This window comes from Rhopilema esculentum, chromosome 21, assembly GCF_057945365.1.
Source record: "Rhopilema esculentum isolate cy_ngs chromosome 21, ASM5794536v1, whole genome shotgun sequence".
Lineage (NCBI taxonomy): Eukaryota > Metazoa > Cnidaria > Scyphozoa > Rhizostomeae > Rhizostomatidae > Rhopilema > Rhopilema esculentum.
This window is the reverse complement of record NC_142835.1, coordinates 11,266,960-11,289,378: the sequence shown is the minus strand read 5'-3', so window position 1 is coordinate 11,289,378 and position 22,419 is coordinate 11,266,960. Positions and strand designations below refer to the sequence as shown.

Sequence of the window (22,419 nt, the reverse complement as noted above, 5' to 3'; positions counted from 1 at the left end):
TACAATCATATCTAAGTAAACAAAATATAGCGACATCAGAACTGAAATAAATAAATATTTTGACATATCCAGATATTCTTATTTTTATTTAGCTTTAAATTCTTTCCTATAAAACATAGCAAGTAGATAAACATATAAAATTTCCAGAAGACCAGAGGTTTTCCGACAAAATAGGGGTCTAGCTTGAGGGGCAAATCACTCCAAGAAAATCTTGTACACCTTGTTTTATGAAAATCCTATTGTTTTATCTGAAAATCCCTAGAAATCCTTAGGTTTTGGTAAAATCTTGTACGCAATTTTCAAGAGTGAATTGCCCCTCGGTCTAGCTCTACAGGGTTTTGTTGCCCCCCTCTGATTCCCTCTATCTTAGCCACTGCCGCCAGAGCAGTTTACCCAGCATATCTATTTTAGCAACCAAAATAGCCCCCAGAGCAGCCACCATTTTCAAAAATTTCTGGGGAAGCATTCCCAATACCCCTTTAGGCATGCTTTACTATTTATTTTTCGTCCCGATCCGGGGTCGATAGATTCTCTCTGTCCGTTGGCAAAATCACAAAGCCTCCGAAACAGACGAAGACATGATTGACGACCTCTTGATAGTTCTAGCCCACACGAACTTCAGAGAGTTGGATTATAAACGCCCTCATGTGTTTTTTACTAAACACTAAATTCACATTTCCGCTTGTTACTGGGTTGTTCTGCTTGTTCCTGGGTTGTTCTGCTTGTTACTGGGTTGTTACTGGGTTGTTCCGCTTGTTACTAGGTTGTTCCGCTTGTTCCTCGTTTTAGCAACGTCGAATATAAAATGGTTTATGCCTAATACATTACAAAAACCAAAAGGCAATATGATTTCTTCAACTTCCTCAAGTTTCCAAGTTTTTGGTCACCTTCCTCGATTTTTCTTTGTTTCCATAACCTTCCTCCAACGCGAGGCCGTGGGGCCGTCATGTTTTCCTAATTCTGCATTTTCGTATATTTTATAGAGGGATGTCCTTCAGCAAGACTGGTTTACAAAAGGCCCTACATTTGAATTATAATAAAAGGTTTGAAATTTTGAAAAATACTTAGCATATGAATCTGAATAGCCATGTAAACTAAGTAGATAATGTCGTGTGCATAGAACAAAGCAAGTTACCAGTAAAACAAATCACATTCTTTTTGAATCGTTGAAGAGAAGATGTCTGCTTAGTTTCAGTTGGCAGGGCATTATGGGACGGTGCACCTCGGAAATCAAAGCATTGTTTCCTTTTTCAGGTGTTTTTAGTTGTTGATCTGTGTTGGTATTACATGGGGCCCGCAGATGATTCTCTGATTTTCTTTCAAATACCATTATTTAGATATAGAACCAATTAGGGCTATGTAAACCATGGTGTTAGTTTCAAAATTGATCAATTCTTGAATGGGTTTCAAACCAGGAATATATAAGAGTGGCCTAGCAAGAGCACCTAAGCTACTACTTATAAGGATCAATGCTGTTCGATTTTGATCGATTCGATGTTTGTTTCAGAAAACCAATAGCTCTACTGACCTTTGCAAACACTGTTTAAAGTTTTAGTTGCTTTTCAGTTAAAGTTGCTATACACTTGTATTGTAATATTTTGCAATTTTGACATCAACTAGTCTTCTGTATTCAGAAATTCTGGTATGCATATGATTTGATTTTCAGCGACTGCTGTTCAGGCGATTCAGCTTTGCAAGGAAAAACTTAATAGAAACTTGAAATGACATCAATATAAATCATTCCAAATGTTTGTCACAGAAGATCGCTTGATATCATATTTGCTTGATTGCTTTGGCAATTTTTTTAAAAAAATTAATAACTAAGCAAATCTTTATCAAAGCTATATTCTCCTCTTGTTATATCTCTGGTCAATTTTTGATCGAACGGCTTGAAAAACAAAGAAAAAACTTGGTTAAGTTAGAACCTCTGTAATTTTATATACAAAGTTATGGAACTGCTCCCCAACGCAATATTCATCAGTTATCCCACATGGCTCGTACTTCAGAGTTTTACAGTTGGATTCTTTCTCTGCCCGTCCGTCATTGTCAAAAGTATCCATCTTGGCACTGGACCAACATTCGCCTAAAATATAAGAATGTAATTTAAATGAAAAATAGACGTCATGTTTGACACTTTGCAATGTGAAGCAGGAAAACGCTTATATCCCAACTTTATAGATTTGTGAAAACACCTCCTTTTAGGTGCTGCCAAAAATCGCAAGGGAATCTTTTCTTAGGCAGAACTCGAATACCTTTGAGGAACACGTTGGTACAACGACTGTCAAATTTGTTGGACTTAAACTGAGCATAGCCTGAATATCCACGTAGTGCTAAATACACAGAAACCCGCACTAGAGAAAGTCAGTAAATGTTTGTTTCATAAGGAAAAAGTTATCTATACTATCTATTTGTGACCAAGAACCCTCATTATTGGTTTTTGAAGCAACTGTTTAATGTTTATCATCCTTACGTCATATTGACTGTCAGATTTCTAACAAATTAAACTCAATAGGGCAACCCAAATATCTTATAAATTCCAAACTCGATGCCATTAATTCTATTTCAACTAACCATAAAACTGCAATCCAAAAATTGTTCGTTCCTCTTTTGCAGTGGCTTTGGCACATCTGCAAACAAAATCTGGAAGATATGTGTCCCACTTTTTCCAGTTAATGGTTTGACCAGAGTATTTACTACTGCTTGGATCTCTGTCAGTGAGAATAAGATCTGGAAGAGGTCTTGGGTGTTTGCCTTTGTCCTTGAAGCAACCGATTCGCTCAAACATCACATTTCCACAATCTACACACACAGAAGAAAACAATTTACCCTCTTTTCAGTTCTCAACTTGCAACAATCTTTTATTTCAGGAGACTGGGTTTCAATACCCTTGTCTCAAGTTCACAAATTTTTATTTTTATAAAGCAAAACCAATATTCCGTCCTGGCATTCCTTGTACTACAGTCAACAGTCAACTGCATTCAACTCTCTGTCTGGGGGATTGTCGAAAATTTCAAATTACAAAATGTTCGATTTAAATGATTTTTCGAAAAATCCTGGAAATTGCCTCGGTTATCTTTCATCAGCTTTATGAAGCCTTTATCCAAAAAACCGTTACTTGCAAAGTAGCAAAACACTTTTTGTTAACTTATTCGGTCTTTTATTAAAAATTCAACTCAAAGTTATGTAATGCCGTTATTCTTTCAGAACTCGGCAAGGGGCAGGTAACGATTCCTTAACCTTAGACGTTTCTTCTCCACAATATTGAAGAAAATTATTACCGCCACCACCACCGCTAATTATTACAATTTTGTCATTTTTAAGAGAAGTTGATGAAATTAAGTTCCTAACTTCATAGAAAATTTGAACTAAAAAAGTTATTTTCCTGAGGGGACAGAAAAATTGGTCGAATTAGGAAAAGTGCGAGTTACAGAGATTCAAATTGTAGAGGTTTGTAAAGGTTTATTAGGAGGTTTTTTCAAGGAACCGGAGAATTTTGCTCGAATTAATGAAAGTTCGAATCACACGAGTTTGAATTAGACAGAGTCGATTGTGTATGTATTTTATTTATCACTTATAATATTTCCTTTGCATGTTTTTTAAAACAGCTGATTGTATAGCAATCTTTTCTTGGCAAGGTAGGAAAAAATACGTAATGCTCCTTGATTCGCGAAAGTCTCGAATTTCAATGTGTGTGCGTGTGGTGCGTGTGGTGCGTGTGGTGCATGTGTGTGTGCGTGTGCGTGTAAATATTCCTGATATGGTATCTTTTGCGATGTATTTGAAAAGCTTTTCGCATTACTTCAAACCAATCTTACACGAAGCAAATAAATGTATTAAATACAACGTATCTTAAAAGTAAAGTAGCTTCATGCTATTTGAAGAACAACATATGATGTCATCCAAATACTTACTAAGTGAATTATCAGCTCGTCCTGAAAAAGAAAAATCATTTTCATCAAATTTTGACCTGAGAGAAATCTAAAAGCAGCAAGGAGTCACAAATTTCACGTCTTTGAATATTCCAACGACGTCAATCGTATTCATACACAATTAGTTTTGATGTTAGGGTACAAGTATACCAGATTTATCAAGCCTGTATGTATCTTGTCCATAAATGTTCATCTGGTAGTCAGCTACAACACATTCATTGTTATCCAAACTTTGCAACCTAAGAATGTTCTAGATAAAAACCAACGAGATTGGACTACAACTAATTCGGGCATTCCAAGTAGTTGAGGGACGCCTTTCTTGTCTGATTCTCTGAATCTACTGAATATTCAAGTAAAGCAACGCTATTTTGGGAAAAGGGGGAAAATCTGAAATATCTGACTTAGGCATTTACCCTAGAAATGCATTTTCCCCTGGTTCTTTAATACAGTTCACTCGATATTGTGGTAAATGAGAACTTTTGACTAAATATAATGCTATACTTTTTGTGTATAGTACTGAGTTGAGTTGTTCTGAGTTCGTACTCCTAGTTTCGCGCTTAATTTTTCATCATGATGATTATGAATCAACTTTTGGACAATTTTCAATAAAGAATAAAACAATAATTTCTCATAAGAAAAATTAACGGATTGAATCCACCTTTTATGGATGAAATATTTTCCATAAATGAATGTCCATAATAACTTAAGAAACTCCCAATTCAAAACAGCGGAGCCACATATGTATACAGATGTAGCCAAATATGGAACTCAGTTCCAAATGAAATAAAGTACTCCTATACTTTACAAATATTCAAGAAAAAATTCTCAAAATTTACATCCTTTAATTGTACTTGTAATCTTTGCAAGGAATACGTTAGCAACATCGGTTATATTTGATTTATATTATATTTAGCGTTGGTAATTTAAATTTGTTGGTTTTAATTAGCTTGAGTATGCATAGCTAGAAATTGTACCAACTTTAGATAAAGAAAAAAAGAAAAATCAGGCTACTGCACATCTTCAGGTTTTCTATACACCCACAACGTGAGCAGCTCTGCATCGAGCACTTTATGACAGACCGTTAAACAGTAATTATCATTAAATATTATGCTAGGTTTATTTTGTGACTTTGATTCACCGTGATGTTACAAAATTCTCTAATATTCAAAACACATAGCTCATCGAATAAAAGTATATACCTCCACTACTTTGACAAGGTATTTCAGCCGCATTCTTGATTTGTGCCACCAGTTTCTCTGTGTCGTCTGGTTTGAAAACATGAGATAAAACTGGGTCTGTTGCAATGAAACCCAAAGTGTCCCAGTCCACGCTACTGCCTATACCAACTGCAAATACGATGGAATTCCCGGCAACAAGCTTATCCCGCGGTGGCTTCAGGTAGTATCGATTGTCCTTCCCATTTCTAAATGTCATGTACCTGTCACAAAGGAAATATTGAGCCATTAAGTTACAAAATGCCCTTTTTTATAAGGAAACAAAATGGGACATCACCTGAGAGACAGAAATTTTTAATATGAGAGACAGAAAATAAATACAATCAAGCCTGCAGTGCCCATTGCCTCCTTTATTTACTACGACAAAAGAGACCTGAATTAAGGATGTGCAGCCTTGGTCTAACTTGCTACATTATGCCATTAACATAAATTTAATGAAGGATTTTTTATCATTATAATTCTCATAAAATCCTTTAAATTCAACTCCCGTGCATATATATACTTAATGATTGTAACAAAATGTGATCTGCCTGACTGAGTTCAATGAATCACAAATTTTGTCGTGTTCGTGCATCGTGGACTTACAGTAAAGAGTGTATCGTGGACGTGCATCATAAAGAGTGAGCAACAGCCTCTGGGGTCATGGAGGATGGGAATAAATTAAGGAACTACGATCAACGGTATCGCTAAAAATGCAGTTCAATCCTTCAATACTTCCTATGACTTGGCTTAGATAATCTAATCAACAAAGTTAACTTTCTAGCTCCAATCAACCCTTACCCATCAGTTATGATGACAAAAATATTCAAACGGCCGCTGGAATTTTCTGTCTCAAATATTTTAGCAGCTTTTTCTAGCACAAAATCGATGTTTGATTGGCCATCTCGAAAATCCTCCTTCAAACTCTCCAAATCAAATGTCGCTTTTGTAACATTGCTTGTGAAGGGAATTCGGACCTGCAAAATAATAGGGATATATGTAAAAAATAATGGTTTATTTCCTTTTAGGAGATTAAGTTGAGCCGTCAGCTGAATAGCATTTATAAAAAAGCATCAAATTGTATCAATTAAAGATCAAGGCCTACAACAAATAGTCCATTACATAATTCAATTGCTAGACGGCTGGTGTAATTAGATAACAAAGAAGGGGGGGCAATTGCTCCTGCAGCCCCAGTGACTTTTTATTGTTTTAAACTATAGGTTGTTGTACCCCTATTAATATAAAAAAGGTTAGACCACGCACTAATATCCCAGAAAAAAGGCTGTACCTCCCGCTAATTTAAGATATTCATCAACCAAGCCTTTGCCTTAACCCTTACGTTTAGCCCCTGTCCTGTTTTGTCTAGTCCTTCCTCACTGAAAATAAAGAGATGACCAGTATGTACATGCAGACAGGTAATCATCCTAAAAACCTCTGATGAGAGGTTTTAGCAAAGATCTTATCACAGGACAATCGTGATAACATGCAGGTTACCTGGTCAGTTGTTAACTCGCCGTACGATCATTAAGCAAAGGATAAGAAAGCTTCGCGGGAAGAAAGCTTCGCGGGAAGAAAGTTCCGTGATTCGAGAAAAGCGCGCAATGCTGGAAGTAACTTCGCGAAAAAGGGAACTTGGATCTTTTGCGAGAATCAGCTTTCGCGTTCTAGAAAATTCCTCTAAAGCATTTCGCAAACAAATAAAGGCTCTTTAAAAAATCATTCGTCATCTCTGGATTTTTCGCGAAAATAAACTCTTTCAAATTTCTTACTTTGGGAAGTTTCTCGGATTAACCACGATTTTAGGCCAAAAACGCGAAAAACACTAGTCTCTTCCTGAGAAAGTTTCTTCCCTCAAAGTAGTATGGGATGGTACTTGTACTTTGTAAAAGCAACTCTGCATTCTTTAATAGTTCTCTCTCTATGGTCTTCTAGAAATGACCAAGTGCCACTCTGCCCATCTCCCAAACGCAACTGCCTCAACGCTAAATAAAACCTTTTTACACAGTCTACTATTTGCATCATAACGAAGATGCGAGATGACAATAAAGCGAATGGCAGAATTTCAAATAACTTTGTCACTAAACCAAAAGTTCCAGCAAATTATTGCAGAAAGAGCATTTGAAAGCATGCGCAGCCAATAAAACAGATTTATATTTAACATCAGCTTTCCATCCTCATTCCAAGTGAAAGTTTAATGGATACGCCTTAAATAGCAACGTCAATATAAATAGAAAAAGCAACGTCAATATAAACAACTAGAAAGCATACAAGGGGGTTGGTACTGAAATCCAAGATGGAGTATCGGTTTCCACTGCCTTCAATTGCATTCGCTTGAATCAGCTGCTTAGCAATTTTCACTTCTGCCTGCCATAACGGGGGCTCCATGCTGCCCGAGGCATCCAACGCTAAAATCATATTAATTGGTTTGAAGCATTTGTTTCCTGGAAGAAAAGGGAAATAAGTTAAGGTAGTAACGAAGGAAAATTCCTAAAGTATGTTGAAAATGTCAAGCAAGTTGGTCTAACTGTTAATTTTTCATTGTTACTTCATGTAAAAATTCCAGACTTAAACATTTATTCATCAAAACATCTGATCGATCATTGCATCATCTATGTACAAAATTGGTCATTGATCACAAGCATCAATGATCAATCCTAAGCAATTCTTTTTTTACCGCTAACCCTAAGCAACCCTAAGCTTTCAAAATCTTGAGCTACTCGAAAATGATAAGTCCCTGCAAGAATATTTCAGGGATATTTGAATAAACTTCTTAACAACAAAAAACTACTAAACGACTAGCTTTCGCGAGGAGATTCTCGATAAACAAGGGGTCAAAACGTTCTCACTTTTGACTGTGGAGCATATTATGGATTGAGGGGGCTAATTAAGGGGGTTTGAGTGGCTAAACATGCTAAAATCCAAGATATTGGCGAATTTTTTTTATGATTTTGGGCACATTTTGGAAATTTATGGGGGGGGGGGGGGGTTCGGCCATGGACTCTTGTTGCTTATTTTGTAGGATATCTTGTTGGAAAAACTTACCTTTTATTGTAGGGAAGTGTCCATTACCCGGAGGTTTCTTCAAAAAGGTTTTGGCTGTGGTGAAGAGTTCTTGGGACAAAGGTTGTATTTGGGAGTAACCCTTATTGGGTGTTGCTTATTGTTGGAAGTTTCACTAAAATACAATAATGCATAAAATTTAACCAAATGGTGAGAAATCTGGAACAATTTGTAAAGAAGAATTGCTTCTAACCTTGAACGTAGCTTTGAACGGGCACAGGAAACAGAACAGCACAAACAAACACTGTGAAGAACGTAAGGTCCATCGGAAAGTTGATGTTCAACCTGCTAACAGTCTACGAAAATACCAAAATTGAGGGTGTTTCCTCTGTTATTCTTTGTTTGCAAGTCTCATCATTAGAATTCATTTTTCTCGATAAAAAAGTCATCAATTTCTGATAAGCTCTGATAACCACGATAAATCGGCGAACTAGTAGGCCAAGTAGGGTTGTTGCAAATGAAGCACATTTCACGGTCTACTAATCATCAACCGGTATGGAGCGAGCAGATTGTGTCGAACGATGGCAATTCAGATTAGGTAGAAACCTGTCTTCAATTGTTCTTCAGCATATTTGAGATAGCAGTACATGACGCCAGTACTATCATGTACGAATAGCAGTTGATTAGATAAAGGGGATTGAAATCTCATCAAAACCTGTGATTGCTTCGGGATGACAACGACAGGGCATTACCAGCAAGGTGTTTGGCCACCGAAAGCTGTTGCAAGCGTAGATTCTTGAGTACTAACCAAAGAGAGACAGACACTTCCCAGTTGAGTGCTGTATCAAACTAAATCGTATTTGAGGCAGAAACAGATTTTCAAGAGGTTACAAATTACAGAGAAATTTTCTTTTCCTCGAAAGAATGATTCGAAAGTAGAAACTCAATATTTTTATATTTTTAACAAAAATGTCAAACATTTTTAACAAAAAATACAAAAATTGAAAAAACCTAGAAACAGCATTCAGACTTGGGCATAAAAACCGTTACATGGACTTTAAAATTTTACTGAAATTGGATATGCAGTATTTACGGTACAAAGGCAATCTACGGTACTTGCAGACGAAGATATACCAACACCAAATCGGAGAAAAAACAAAAGCAACCTTAATCCTAGTATAATGAGTGAGGTTTTAGAGGTAAGAGATGTACAGTATTGCTTTCCAAATAAGAACAACTTTGATGCTTCTTATGGTTTAGAACAGGAGCTCTTAATTATTTTCAGTGCCGGGCCAGAAAAGCATAAAGATTTTCTTTGGGGTCCACTTGGTTTTCAACTTTTACGTACCTTGTGTTAAAAGGTTGCTCAAAACTAAACTCAGATCTCATTTCTACCAGGCTAAGTTAGTTATAAAATAGGAAGGCCTTTTATTTCGTGCCTGCCTATCTTATCTCTAGCATAGCACATAAACCCAAAAAATAGTTTTCACAAAGGTTCGAAATTTTATGTTTCTTTTACCAGGCTGAGTCAGAAAATCGTTCTATGCTATTTTTAGGTTAGAACGTTAATCTATGTTAGTCTTTTGTTTGGTCGATTTAAAGCGCCTGAGGTCAGGTCGAGGGACTGCACAGCGTATTTTAAAGAAAGGCCAACATGTTATGTTTGTGGATGCATTTAGTAAAGACCGCCACCTGGTTGGCGGCAAGAAAAGTTTTAGGTTATATTAATCTAGGAATGGCTAGAAACAGCACCTCAAATAGATTTTAACGGGAGAAATTTCAAGGAAATATTCTGAAGGTTTTCATAATTAGGTTCCATAGTTTTATCTGTTGACACGAAAAAGGAAAAGTCTTGCAAGGTTTTAGAATAATCTTAGCATAACAGCGTGTAAGATGGGGAAGAGAAACAAATAAAAAAACAGTTAGTTAAACGCTATAAAATGATCAATTGATTAAATAAAGCATTTTCTATTTCGGCACTCTCTTGTGGACCAATAACTGTCTACGAAAAGCAATTAGAATTTACTACAGGTAAAAAGCCTTCGGCGGGCCGGATGAAATTTTGCTGCGGACCGGAGTTTAAGAATGGCTGGTTTAGAACCTGTGAAATAACTGGGTCCAAAGCTGTGGCGAACATTACCTCAAAGTCACAGCAGTAACAGAGTGCAATTAGTTGGCAGCTTTTAAAACAACATAAAAAACCCAAAAAGTTTTACTATAGATTGTGAAAAAATTTACTCCCTAATTAGGTTTTATTTGACTTACAAACTTTTATAACCCCTTGTAATGCTTCCCTTAATTTGTAAATATTTTCGACACCTCTGATAGTTGACATAAATTAGCTTCAACTTAACTATGAGATTATGCAAGCGCACAGTGCAGATTTGCGACAACCGCCATTTTCATTATTTGACCTGAACAAGCGTGCTTTATGCGGCAGAAAAATTCAATTTTTTGTGGAGGATACCTTTCTTGATATATTTTCGTCATAGAAGACACAGAGTCTAGAAAACAGAACGGTTCCGCGGCTGTGAACCAGGAAGGAGTTTATCCAACAGTGTAGTAGTTATGTAGTTAAAAGGAAGGCCAATGCATAACTTGACAACAGTATAAAAAAGGCAAATAGGGCAACATTCATCCGGAGGAAGGCTGAGGCGTTTTCGCAACTCTGTGAAGACATATCATCGCAAAAGACACAAATCCCCACATTGGTTGTTCAGCAGATATGCAAAAAGCACACCTGCCACGCCCTATTTCAGAAGGGTAGCAGAAATAAGGGGACAAAGAAGTACCAATTGGTCTCTTAACTGGGAATGACATGGGTAGAGACAAAAGGAAAGACCAGATTGCGTATATACAACTAGGACATTCTTCTTTGATAATGTTCCAACTTCTTGAACCGAATTTGAAAGTCACATCGACGAACACTTTTTGAATAAATGAAAGCGGCCATAACTCACTTTTTAAGGGAAGTTCTCATATCTGCTTCTAAAAAGTAATTGAATGAGCAGCAATGATTTCAACTTCTTTTTCCTGGGCGCAATGATTTCAACTTACAAAATAGTATCTTGTCAACTTATCGAGTAAAACGTGGGAAAAGTAAACAGGTTGCCAAGGAACATGCGATAAAACCACGCAATGCAAATTAGCGAAACGTTTTTCTAAAGGCAAAAATCGCAGGTGACACCAAAAATATTCCGCAGTATGGGCTAGGTTTCTAGGGTCTCCAATGGCCGTATCCCCACTGGTCAAGCAGTTGTCTTCAAGCCCTCCCCTTTTCTTTCCCTTCTCTTCCCCAAGACTGGTCTACCTTGGATTAATAGCTTCTTTGGGTTTGCATCTATCGGTGATTTGCTTGTATCTAAAGGCTGCAAAACCTATTATTAGTAATTCATGTTTTCTGCACACTGACGCCCCTTGCTAAATACAACTCCGACAGCAAATGTAACCGCAAGGTTTATGCGAAATAATGTGTATAAATATGAATAAATTTTCATAAATAAAGATTGTAAAATCTATACAAAGCATAACACTGTTCAAAGCAGATTGCCGTCGAAGGACTTCAGTGCAGAACTGCTATCTAGAATCGATGAGTCGTGATTAAATTTTAGATAGGCAATCCATCAGCAACAAATCAAGAATATAAAGGACAATAATAAATTGGCCAGCAATACTGTATTAAATGCAGTACGGTGAAGCAACACTAAACCCAAGGTTCAGCACCATAACAGGATAACCCGCTTCCAAGACAGTGACGAGATGTGACAACTGAACGTTCTTGACTAATCTGATTGGTCAGAACAAGCATGTCAATCTTCATCTGTCAATCAAATCGTGACCTCGACCAATCAGGATCATCAAAAATACTCTGAGCAGCTTCAATATACCTTGGGAATTGCGACTGTCTGGAAGATCCTTTTCCACGCAGTTCCCTAATCAAACTATAAACACACAACAGTTCTAGTCACTTTTTGGGAGACGTAAATCATTCTGGGCAAGCGATATCTGTTCCCTGGCTTGCTGCAGTATCTCACATGCTCCATCTTCCTTTAACTCATTTGCTAGCTTCAAGCCAACGTCCTCGGCAGCTAAAACAGCGCTCTCTAAAACCGAGTCAATGATAACCATAGACTCTGTTACAATGTAGTTGTCGCTTTTCTTGTTTGGTAATTCTATTTCTGCATGGAGAGTTCTCTTTAGGCATTTTGACCCATCGAGGCTTAGAACTGCACCAATCATCTCAAACTAGGCAAAGAAATTCGACCTTAAAAATCAATGCTTCAGAAATCCAAGTGAAGATGACTAAACTAGCAGGGGTTTAGGCCTCTTTATGTTACAGAGATAAGGGGTTATATCAATGTACAATTACAGGACGGTTATTTATCTGGGTTAAAACTAACTGGGACAGCAAGTCAAGTGGCTGGGCTTTTCCTATTATAACATAAGCAACACAACAAGCAGGGGCGATTAACACTTCGTTTTATGAAGAACATTGAATCCCTTATCCTCATTAAAGATCAGAAAAAGGAGACAGCGTGACAGGGCAATTAAAAAGGCTTTAAGAAGAATAATCTAAAAGGAAATTTCTAACAAACTGTTTCTGACAGAAAGATAAAAAGTGGAAAGTGATCAAGGCTTAGTAAACATAAACCTGCTGGCTTTGAAGAAGAGAATGGAAAAGCATCTCGGCAAAGCAGGGCGGTAGTACATGCATACAACCTTTTGAATATGTTGAAATTGGTACAACAAACTTTGGCAAATTATCTGCAACAGGGTGATAATTTTTCCAAAATAACTAAAAATGTCCTTGTATGCCAAATGTATTGAATTTCAATTGCGCAACAGGTTAATTTGTTTGCAATGTTGTTGGGAATACCCTTGCTTAGGCCACTATAACGTGATCCGCTGTTTCCGTTTCAACGTTTACCCCTTTTCTCATATTTTTGAAAAGGAAACTCGTCTGGTATCGCTCAATTAGTAGCGTACAATCACATTTAGGCACTGTGGAAGATATCATATTTGAATCTACTTTATAAAAAACATAAAACCAGTAGTTACCTTCGGTTTTTCATAAGTGCACCAAACGCCAATAGGAACACTACAGCCACCTTCCTAGAGGACAAACAGAACAGTAAGGTTGGTGTAAATCTACCCCATAATACCTGGCCAGCAAATGTCCGCATCTATTTCTCATTTGATTTTGGTTAATAAAAGATGTTTGTGCAAAGTTAGATTCCAGACTTCAAACGATAACAATCAACCAATTTTTTTATTTGAAAATTAATAATGCTTTCTCGCCATTAAGTTTAGAATCACAGAAAACATATCGGCCTACTGGTCCTGCTCTGCTTTCACGAGTAAAAAAATGTAATTACATTATGATTTTTTGTTATTTGATCATATTAATTTTTACATATGATTCATCGACTCACCACCCGTAAAACTATATCGATTATCTGTCGCCAATTTTTCAAATCAAAATATCGAAATCACGAAAATGCCAAATTCTCAATAAATTTTCAATCGAGATATCTGGTCGGGGGAAAGCTCCAGAGAGCTTTAAGAAAGGTCTAACGAGGGAAAAAAGAAATGCCTTAGCTTTGAAAGAGGGCATGTTATATGACCAAGGGAAAAGGGATAAAGCGTTCTATCGTTTACAGATTTATGGGGGGCGGGGGCGTTCAAGAATCAGTCGTGGAACAGGATTGAGGGTGCTGTGCGCGGGAAAAGATTCTGGATAACGCAAAAACACAAATTTCAACGAAATTTAAAAATGTGAAGAATTTTCTTGTTAAAATGATTGACCCGAACGTCCAAACAGCAACTATACAATTTTTTCACATTTATAATAAGTTTATACTGCAAGCGGGAATATTTTTGGTAAAAAATAACAGGTTTATCACGTCTATGCTCTAGATAGGGTAAGGAAGTGCATACATGCAAAAGAAGTTTTTGGAAAATACGTATATAACTTTGACATAAATCATGAATACATAGCCAAATAATATGAACATCTGAGCAATTAAGGATGGTTACCAGTTTTCGAAGAAACATCCTCTCGGCAACACAGCACAGCAACGTCTCCACGTCCGTTAAGGACCAAAAAAGAGGGAAAAGGTCAGTATCCTTGGTTTTAACTTCAACTGCAAGAGCACCCTGGTCAACGGAGAATTATGTTAATAAGACGGTGTTAACGCCTTGATCCAAATTAACTAGCAATGCTTCCCAGCAGGCATAGTCAGTTGTTCAAACACATATAATGTAAGTCACGAAAAAACTCTCAGAAAGGGTGGCCTGAAAGCTAGAATTCTGGGACATAGAATCTTGAAAATAGGGTTGCGTTTTTACTCAGTCAGAGGAGCTATAAAAAGGGTAGGCTACGATGTTACAGATAATTTTTTTGGCAAATCAATGTTCTAGTCGTAGATAAGAAATTTAAGCCTTTGCTAGTCATTGCAGGGTATTATTTGGAATTTGACACAACTTTTCTATTTTTTCAAAAAACGTTGAATAAAGTCTTGTGAAGTAAATAATATGTTGCATTTATAGCTTGTCTTGCTTCGTTAATTTATATCAAGAGCCACGAGGGATTGTTGTTAAAATCAAATTTAGTGAATTCTGCTTCTTAATATGCCTAGACATAAGTTTTGGAAATAGAATGGTTCTTACATGAATTGTTTGAAAAATACCTGCTCAAGCTTGAATATTATCAGTGAAAAAAAGCAAAAAAAAATTTGCTAAGTCACAGAATAGGTACATTTTACGAAACCCAGAATCAGAGATTGGGTTCCAGTTTCTACTTTCAGGAATAAACATTATATACATTGGACCAACTGACTGAGCCCGCCGGTTAATGGTTATTCATTGAATATTGAACTAGCAGACAGCAATCTAACAAATTGTTAGCAGATCTCAAAGTTTATCCTTCATAACGACAAAAAGTAAAAACTTTCAAAACCCACTTTCAATGAGGAATGAATACAAGTTTAAGAGGTCTAGCATAAAAACTAAAATAGATTTAGTTTTCATTTAACCTTTCTCACGGTTTTCATTCATGCGACCGCCTACATTCAAGGTTCTGACAGTATCGTCGTAATAAATGGACACATTAGCCCCTCCTAATAGGAATTTTCTTGCAAAATTCGAGGCAAAGAGGTCAAGACACTCATCGTAAGGCAAAACATTAAAATGAAAGGAACTTTTAAATTTTTCGGTAACATTTATAAACTGCGAATTAATACCAAGGGGATATGGAAATATATAGCAACTATCCGACTACTGAATCTTAAACAGGAAATTTTACAAATATTAGATACCGAATACAAATATAAGATCAATCATCTAGAGCCATCTGTGGTCTTAATGAGGTATAATATGGTTTCAAGAGCCTCCTGGCTTTTGATTTTGAGTAGCATGGCATGATGGACATCTGATCATTATTTAAAGATAATTTATTGATCACAATGTTTGACTAAATATTGGGTGCTCAATCCCACTACAAAAATGTCTGACAGTATGTAAGTTCTTAACAGAAGACAATTGCAACGAAACCAAAATATCAATTAAGTTACTCAATGATGAAATAATGGGTTACCTGACCAACAGCATACAAACAATCATCTTTGTGAAGAACCTCAAATTGGAAGAAAAAACTCGATTAAACAAAGATAGCAAGAAGGCGCATGGCGAGGATAACGGTCGTTTTGTTTCAGAAAAGTGACTAACATCTGAAAAATGGAGAGTTTTCATCTGCTAGTTCTCTTATAGATAAACTTTTCCAACACTTCTCCAAAATTCAAACAACATAAATAATACAAACGGGCAATGAAAATTCGGACACTGCAATACCTGGCCAATTTTATCAGTCCACTTCATTCGCTGGACTCCAGCTCCAGCTAAAACAATGGCATCATACTTGTCATCTTCTTCAAGTTTCTTGAGTCTTGTGTTCAAATTTCCACGCTTTTTGAAAATTAAGGCCAGGAAATAAATGTCTTGCATCAGGTTATTATCAATTCAGGGCCCACGCCACAAAGTTTATCACGGGGGGCAAATGCTAGCTAATGTTGCTGCATGAAATGATTATTGCAGATTTTTGGCAGCTGCAAAAAAAGAGGCAGGCAGATATTCTATCTAGACCTCCATTTTTATAATGTCATCAATGTGTACCTCAGTTTATTTCTCCTTAAGTTGAAAGCCATACAGAAATATTGATATTCCACGGTAGTCTTCCAGACGAGAACTCAGTTTTTGTCTCATATAACAATACCAAGAATTCTGGACTGTTCCCTTGGAAATTTGCCGCATTTTACTAAAATCACAGATTTCTACAAATTACAAATTACAACTGCTAAGGATCTGTTGTAAATTGCTTGATCTGGTATAGAGAGGGCTTTATAAGCTTTGTTTTGATGTTTAGAAAAATTTCTAACTTGCAGCTGCAAAATTCAAAGTTCAATCTGTATCGCAAATTATAATAATCTTGTTATATACATCATTGCATATTTCTTACTGTCATTAAACAACATGCAATGGGAATGAACTTAAAAATCTTACACAATGCAAAAGGATACAATACTCTCAAATATAAGATGTGGGTAACATCTTTTCAATTGTGCAATTCTGCGTAGTGAACTGGTGCCAATAACACTGAAAAAAATATTACAGTCACAGATCTCAGGAAGTAAAAAATCAAATTGCATAATATGAAATTTGTTCTTCTGTAGGACTTATTTTATCATTGCAGTATTATCCTGGGAAGTATGCAAAAACATCAAGCAAATGTCATTTACGACATATCTTATACAATTAGTGGACAGTTAAAAATAGAATAATTATCAATTTTGCCAGAATATTTATCATTTTGTATAAGAAATTTAAGCATTGACTTGTCCTGAAATTTGTCAGAAATGTGCCAAAAGTAGCTATTAGCCACTTACATTTTGTCTGAAAACATATTATTTTGCAGAATTTATTGCCTGGGTCCAAAACATTTTGTACTCAGTGTATATAATATAAAACAAATGCACGATCTATATCATTCAGCAATTTAGTACTCAAGAAAAATACCTAAAACCTCCTTACCTGCCACCAGGCAATTCCTTTAAAGAAATTGGCTTCTTGTATTTTGGGTGAAACAAGACAACATCATAGGGGTCATCACGACTTGGAAAAAAACATAGTCATGTGAATGACTGCTGGAAAGCTAGCAGAAACAAGCAGCAATAATGAAAGATCATTTGGTTATGGGACAACAAGATAAGATAACAAAATTATCTCTAAAATCAAGAAATGGCAATAATTATCAAACTTATACCATTTTCTATTTAGTAAATCAAGGGTGTGGTTAAAGTTTTCCACCAAAAAAGCACCCTTGTGTCTTTTCTCAGATGCCGAGCAAGGATTCTTTAAAAATTTGACAGGCACATAGCAAATCCTCCGCAGTCATCTCATCAGCTGCAGTCAACAAATTCATGGTTACTTGTGTGATTTGATACACCCTGTCAAGCCACACCAATATGATTTTTCTTAGCTTGTTAGCAAAGGAATTGGCGTCAAAGAAATTATATATCTATTGTAGTTTTGAAAATCAGAATTCTAGTGATATAGATAGAAAAAGAAAGAACAACAAAGGAAATTCAACAAACTCACACATAAATAGCTCCAATGGCCATTCCATCTGGAAGTGAGGTGGGTAAATCTTTTAATGAATGGACCAGAAAATTAACTCTAAAAATATAAAAGCAAAAAACTAGAAAACTAACAAAATGCAAACTTAGAAATGCTTAACGTTTTTGTTAAAATTGGAAAAAATTTAATGTATGTAGCTACATAAAAGTTAAACGATTTTAAAAATCTGTTTTTAATTAATGTATTTTATTTCATCTTGTCAATATATCAGTAGAAAATATAATTTTATTCATTACATATAAATCACAGAAAAATATGATTTTTTATACCTTCCTTCATCTAAGGCTACTTCTAAATCCTTTGTGAAGAGGCTTTTCGTTCCAATCTAAAAAAGGAATTTTATGAACATCATCAATATGTCTCCCCACATAATATGACATAAACAAAATTTGGAAACAATTCAAATACTTAGATATGTAAGCTTAAAAAAATTCAAATAATTTTTCCAATATCTCCACCACAGGAAGTGGAAGGACAGTATCAATCAATAATGGAATGTGAGAAACTTACTTTTGGTAGTGCTTTGTTTAAGATTTTATCACCTAATGTTCTCATTGACTCTGAAAGGAAAAACCTGTAACTTTTAACTGATGACAGAAGAAGAATTTCTGGAGATCATCCTTTGAGGACAAGAGGGGAGTTCAAAGAAGCAATATATGACTCTTTAGGTGGCACAAATATGCTGAAAATTTAATCAGAAAGTTTATGCAGATGCTTGAAAACATGGAAAATGTGATTAAGATCTAAAATTAAATGCTGACTTTAGAAAACAGAGGGCATTTTCACAAAGGTATTCACGACTATTTTTCAAATACCAAATATGCTCACAACATTTTGAAAATTAAACTTATTAAAATGAACAATATTGATTGTTACGATGAAGAAAGAGAATTGTTGCATCCTGTTGATAGCTACCTCAGTGATAAGTTTCTGAAACAGCTTGTCATATCACCATTGTAAAATGGTTCATTTTAAGATTTGCTAATCAATAGCAGTAACCATCAAGCCTGAGCTGCCAATGCAAGTATGTGAATGCCACTACTTTATTTAGAGGTAAAGTCTTAAACAACCTGCAAACCCAAAGTTGATTAACAATAGCAATCAAGTAAGCCTGTAACTTGGTTTTGCAAGAAGGAGGGATAAAAGAGGGGAAAATTATAGGAAATATTAGGAATTCATAAGAAATTATTTATTGAAATTACCTATTGTACAAGAAACATTTGGAAATTTCTGTTGAAGAGCATTGATAATACTTTCTGTTTGGATAGTTGCAAGCTAAGAAAAAAAAGATATGGATTAGAAACAGTTTCAAAATGCAAGCAATGCATTTCTCATATTAGTGAAAGCATTAAAGAAACCCTTCCAAAATATACCAAGACATAAAAATGTTGTAAAACTTCTGCGCTTTACTCTCAGTTGGGAAAAGTGTTTGCATGGAGATGCCACCAATCAATTATAAAACATCAATGACATTTGGTAAACTTTTACCAGATCAAAAACTTTCTTGCAAAGCAGACATATCATTCAGTGCAGGGCCAGCAAGCCATATTATTTCTTTACCGCTGCAAGTCTTGCTGAAATCGGTTGGTACAAAGGTATATTCACAATTCTTTATCATTTTCCTTGCAATATTTATCAACAGCTTTTGAAAGTTCAATTGTTTGTGAACATTTAATGCAATTTTGCGTAATGTCGCAAACCAGTTTGGATGCAAATTTGGTTGGGACATAACGCTCAGACATTAGTGTCAGGAGAGCTCTTGCTCTTTTTGACCATGAACAATTTTTTAGACTTCTTGCTTTTGAAATTTTTTTGTATATCTCAAAAGCGGCAGCCTTTGTGCATCCAATGATACTAGCAACTTTAATGATAGCTTTTTTCCATCATTGTGATAGAATATTATTTCTAGACACTGCTCAGAAGTCAATTCTTTTGTTTCAATTGCTACCAACTTGAGGAGAAACCCTCACAGAGTTTGCTTACATATCAATAAGATTATTTTTTTCCGCGAATAAATAGATTAAAGGCCAAAAAAACTTCAAGAAAAAATTCGAGGAAATTGATAAAAAACTTTTCATGAAAACTGACTTAGAAATTTGTAAACAAATTTCTCTAACAACAGATTCGCAACTGAGTTCAAAACCGTCTGGATGCTTTTGTGAGGGGAGTGTAGAAAATTTCTCTGCCACTTAAACCTGTGGTCCAGTTTCCAGAGGATGTTTGGTGTTGACAATATTATTTTGCGCTGGATCAAAACTTTCAGGTGCAGGTGCATCATGTTAACTCTGAACTACACAACATTTTGCTTGACTGCATCAAGTGCACAAATTCTCCAATCCAGTCAATTGAAGTGCAAAATCTAGAGGTGTAGAGAAAGGAAACTCAGGGTCAAGCCCTTTCTTTAATACCAAGGAGTAGTTCTTTTGTTGATGCTTATTTCTGAAACAATACACTACTGTATAAAAGTATTGTACCACCATGAAGAAGAAGAAATGGCTCATTCAATGCAAATATTTATCCGGCCCATCTGTGAAGTACGATTTTGTCTATGGCCCAACCCAAAAAGTTGGACACTCCTGACCACTCCTGGGCTAGGTACATTGTAGGGACATCAGTGTTTTCAAACAAGCATTTTGTTATGGAAAGATTTTTGAGGTGCGAAACGCAACATTAATAGTATTTTCCCAAAAATCTTATTATTTTCCAATTCCCATCCAACTTTTAATGGCATAATTAGCACAACAATCATTCCTTCGCTTGAACCCCCCCCCCCCCCCATGACCTTTCAAAATACTCTCCGTGACATTGTAAAATACTGATAGAGCTGGGGGGCACGTAGGTAGCAGAGAGCCAAGAAAAGAGCAAAACAGTAGCAAAATGAAGAAATGGTTAAATTTCACAACTGTGTGTAACTGCCCCCGTACGCTACTGTGTTTCGTTTCCCTCAAGAAGATGAAGTATTCTTCTTCTTTTATCAAAAAGAGAAAAACCTCCTCAAAAAAATATCTACCTTGCTTTCTCTTGATCCTGCTACGAGTGATCTTTCTTGATCAATAGACACATTTTTCGCCATTCCTCATTTATTTAACCGAAACAACAAAAATAATTCTATTAGTGGATGTCGACTGCAGGTTTGGAACCTTTCTACCAACCGGGAGGATCTTTTCCAGAAAACAAAATTTGAACCTTGCTCGATTACCTCGTTTGCAAACCACAGGATCCAATATGAGGTTTTTACATTGGGTTTTTATGGCTACCGAAAGTCCTACAATAACAAGCCCCCACCACCTTCCGGCAGGGAGGCACGGGGGGCTGCGCCCCCAATGAAAATTTTGACAACAACTTGCCCCTTCTGGCTACACTTCTTCGAAATGATATTTTGAAGAGCTGGGATAATCATAATTCTGTGAGCTTGATTTAGTCAAGATAAATCTTTTTGCTATATATCTCCAATCTTGTTTTAAATCCTGCCCCCCTTAGGTATGGTTCTTGCTGGAGTTTGCCCACCCTAGCCGACATCTACAGCTACGTGGTTGCTTCGAATTAGCCCTCCCCCCCCCCCCCCCCCCATTTACCAGTTATTTTCTTTGATAAATGCAAAGGCCCATTAGGCCCATTAGGTCCACATCAGCTTGCAAAGCTGCCAGCATTTTAACCTCCTTATAAAATAAATTTGTATCTTCTTCAATAGTTAACTCCTAAAGGCTTTACAACCAATCTGGAGAAAAAAAAAATTTTAAATTTTGGAAAAGGAAAATTATTTTGGGGGAAGGATTAATACCATTTCTACCCAGCGCTCCAGCTTGTTAATTTCTACAAAATGTTGCATTGGTTGTATGTATGTATGTAGGCTATAGGCTCATATTTCTGAACTCTGCAGAAAAGCTGCATCCCATCACAACTTAATGTCTTGAAAAGACTCAGAAAGTTTATTGATCTAAAAAGAAAGGAAAAATCTTGTACAAAGCTTTGTCTCAGCCATGTGGCTGTGGATATCGGCTGGGGTGGGCAAACTCCAGCAAGAATCATACGTCGAGGGGGGGGGGGGGCGGCTTTTAAACAAGAAATAAATTCATACCAGTGAATGAAGTTATTGTTTGGAAATCAAATTTCGAGGTTTCTGTTTCGGGAAAGATATCTCGAGTTAGGACTTTTCCAAAGAAAATGTGAGCCAAAGCACGCTGACGAAAAGGTGTGCTTCTTCGCCTTCCTGGTGCATCAATGAACGTCATGGACGAAAAGACATTCAGCCCTTGCTGAATTATAACTACACAACAGTGTGATTCTGTGGATTCTGTACACTATAATTCGAGAAGCTACTTCATAACTTCCAGCAAAAACTCGCACACGTTTCCGATTGCTTGCTCTTATACTGGCATACCTGTTTTTTATAAGAAGGTTTTTCCAACCCAGTCTTTAAATTTTCTAAGCTATTTCCCATTTCCAATACGGCGTTCCTAGCAAATGAAACGTGAACGATTTATGTTTCTTAACATGCTCAGTTGCTGGAAAGATTTCAACAGGTCGAGAAAAAAGCACGAGAAATAGAAACACTGCCAATGGCATTGTAATGCTGATGGGTTAAA

General features: G+C 36.2%; 2 protein-coding genes across 2 annotated transcripts; both read right to left on the bottom strand.

Moving 5' to 3' along the window:
* Window positions 1-1,802: 1,802 nt before the first annotated feature.
* Window positions 1,803-8,534, bottom strand: LOC135684695 (uncharacterized). Its single transcript, XM_089115058.1, has 7 exons — window positions 8,397-8,534; window positions 7,412-7,584; window positions 5,945-6,120; window positions 5,129-5,367; window positions 3,912-3,932; window positions 2,572-2,799; window positions 1,803-2,083 (listed from the first exon to the last, which is right to left on the bottom strand). Exons 1-7 carry the CDS (start codon window positions 8,467-8,469, stop codon window positions 1,914-1,916), a joined length of 1,080 nt encoding a protein of 359 aa, XP_088971184.1. The 5' UTR covers window positions 8,470-8,534; the 3' UTR covers window positions 1,803-1,913.
* Window positions 8,396-21,053, bottom strand: LOC135684202 (porphobilinogen deaminase). The gene is made up of 12 exons (XM_065199653.2): window positions 20,844-21,053; window positions 19,036-19,108; window positions 18,344-18,393; window positions 18,103-18,158; window positions 17,795-17,872; window positions 17,228-17,308; window positions 16,717-16,792; window positions 15,992-16,105; window positions 15,738-15,776; window positions 14,180-14,299; window positions 13,202-13,255; window positions 8,396-12,388 (listed from the first exon to the last, which is right to left on the bottom strand). The coding sequence occupies exons 1-12, from the start codon at window positions 20,904-20,906 to the stop codon at window positions 12,104-12,106; spliced, it is 1,089 nt and encodes a 362-aa protein (XP_065055725.2). The 5' UTR covers window positions 20,907-21,053; the 3' UTR covers window positions 8,396-12,103.
* Window positions 21,054-22,419: the final 1,366 nt, after the last annotated feature.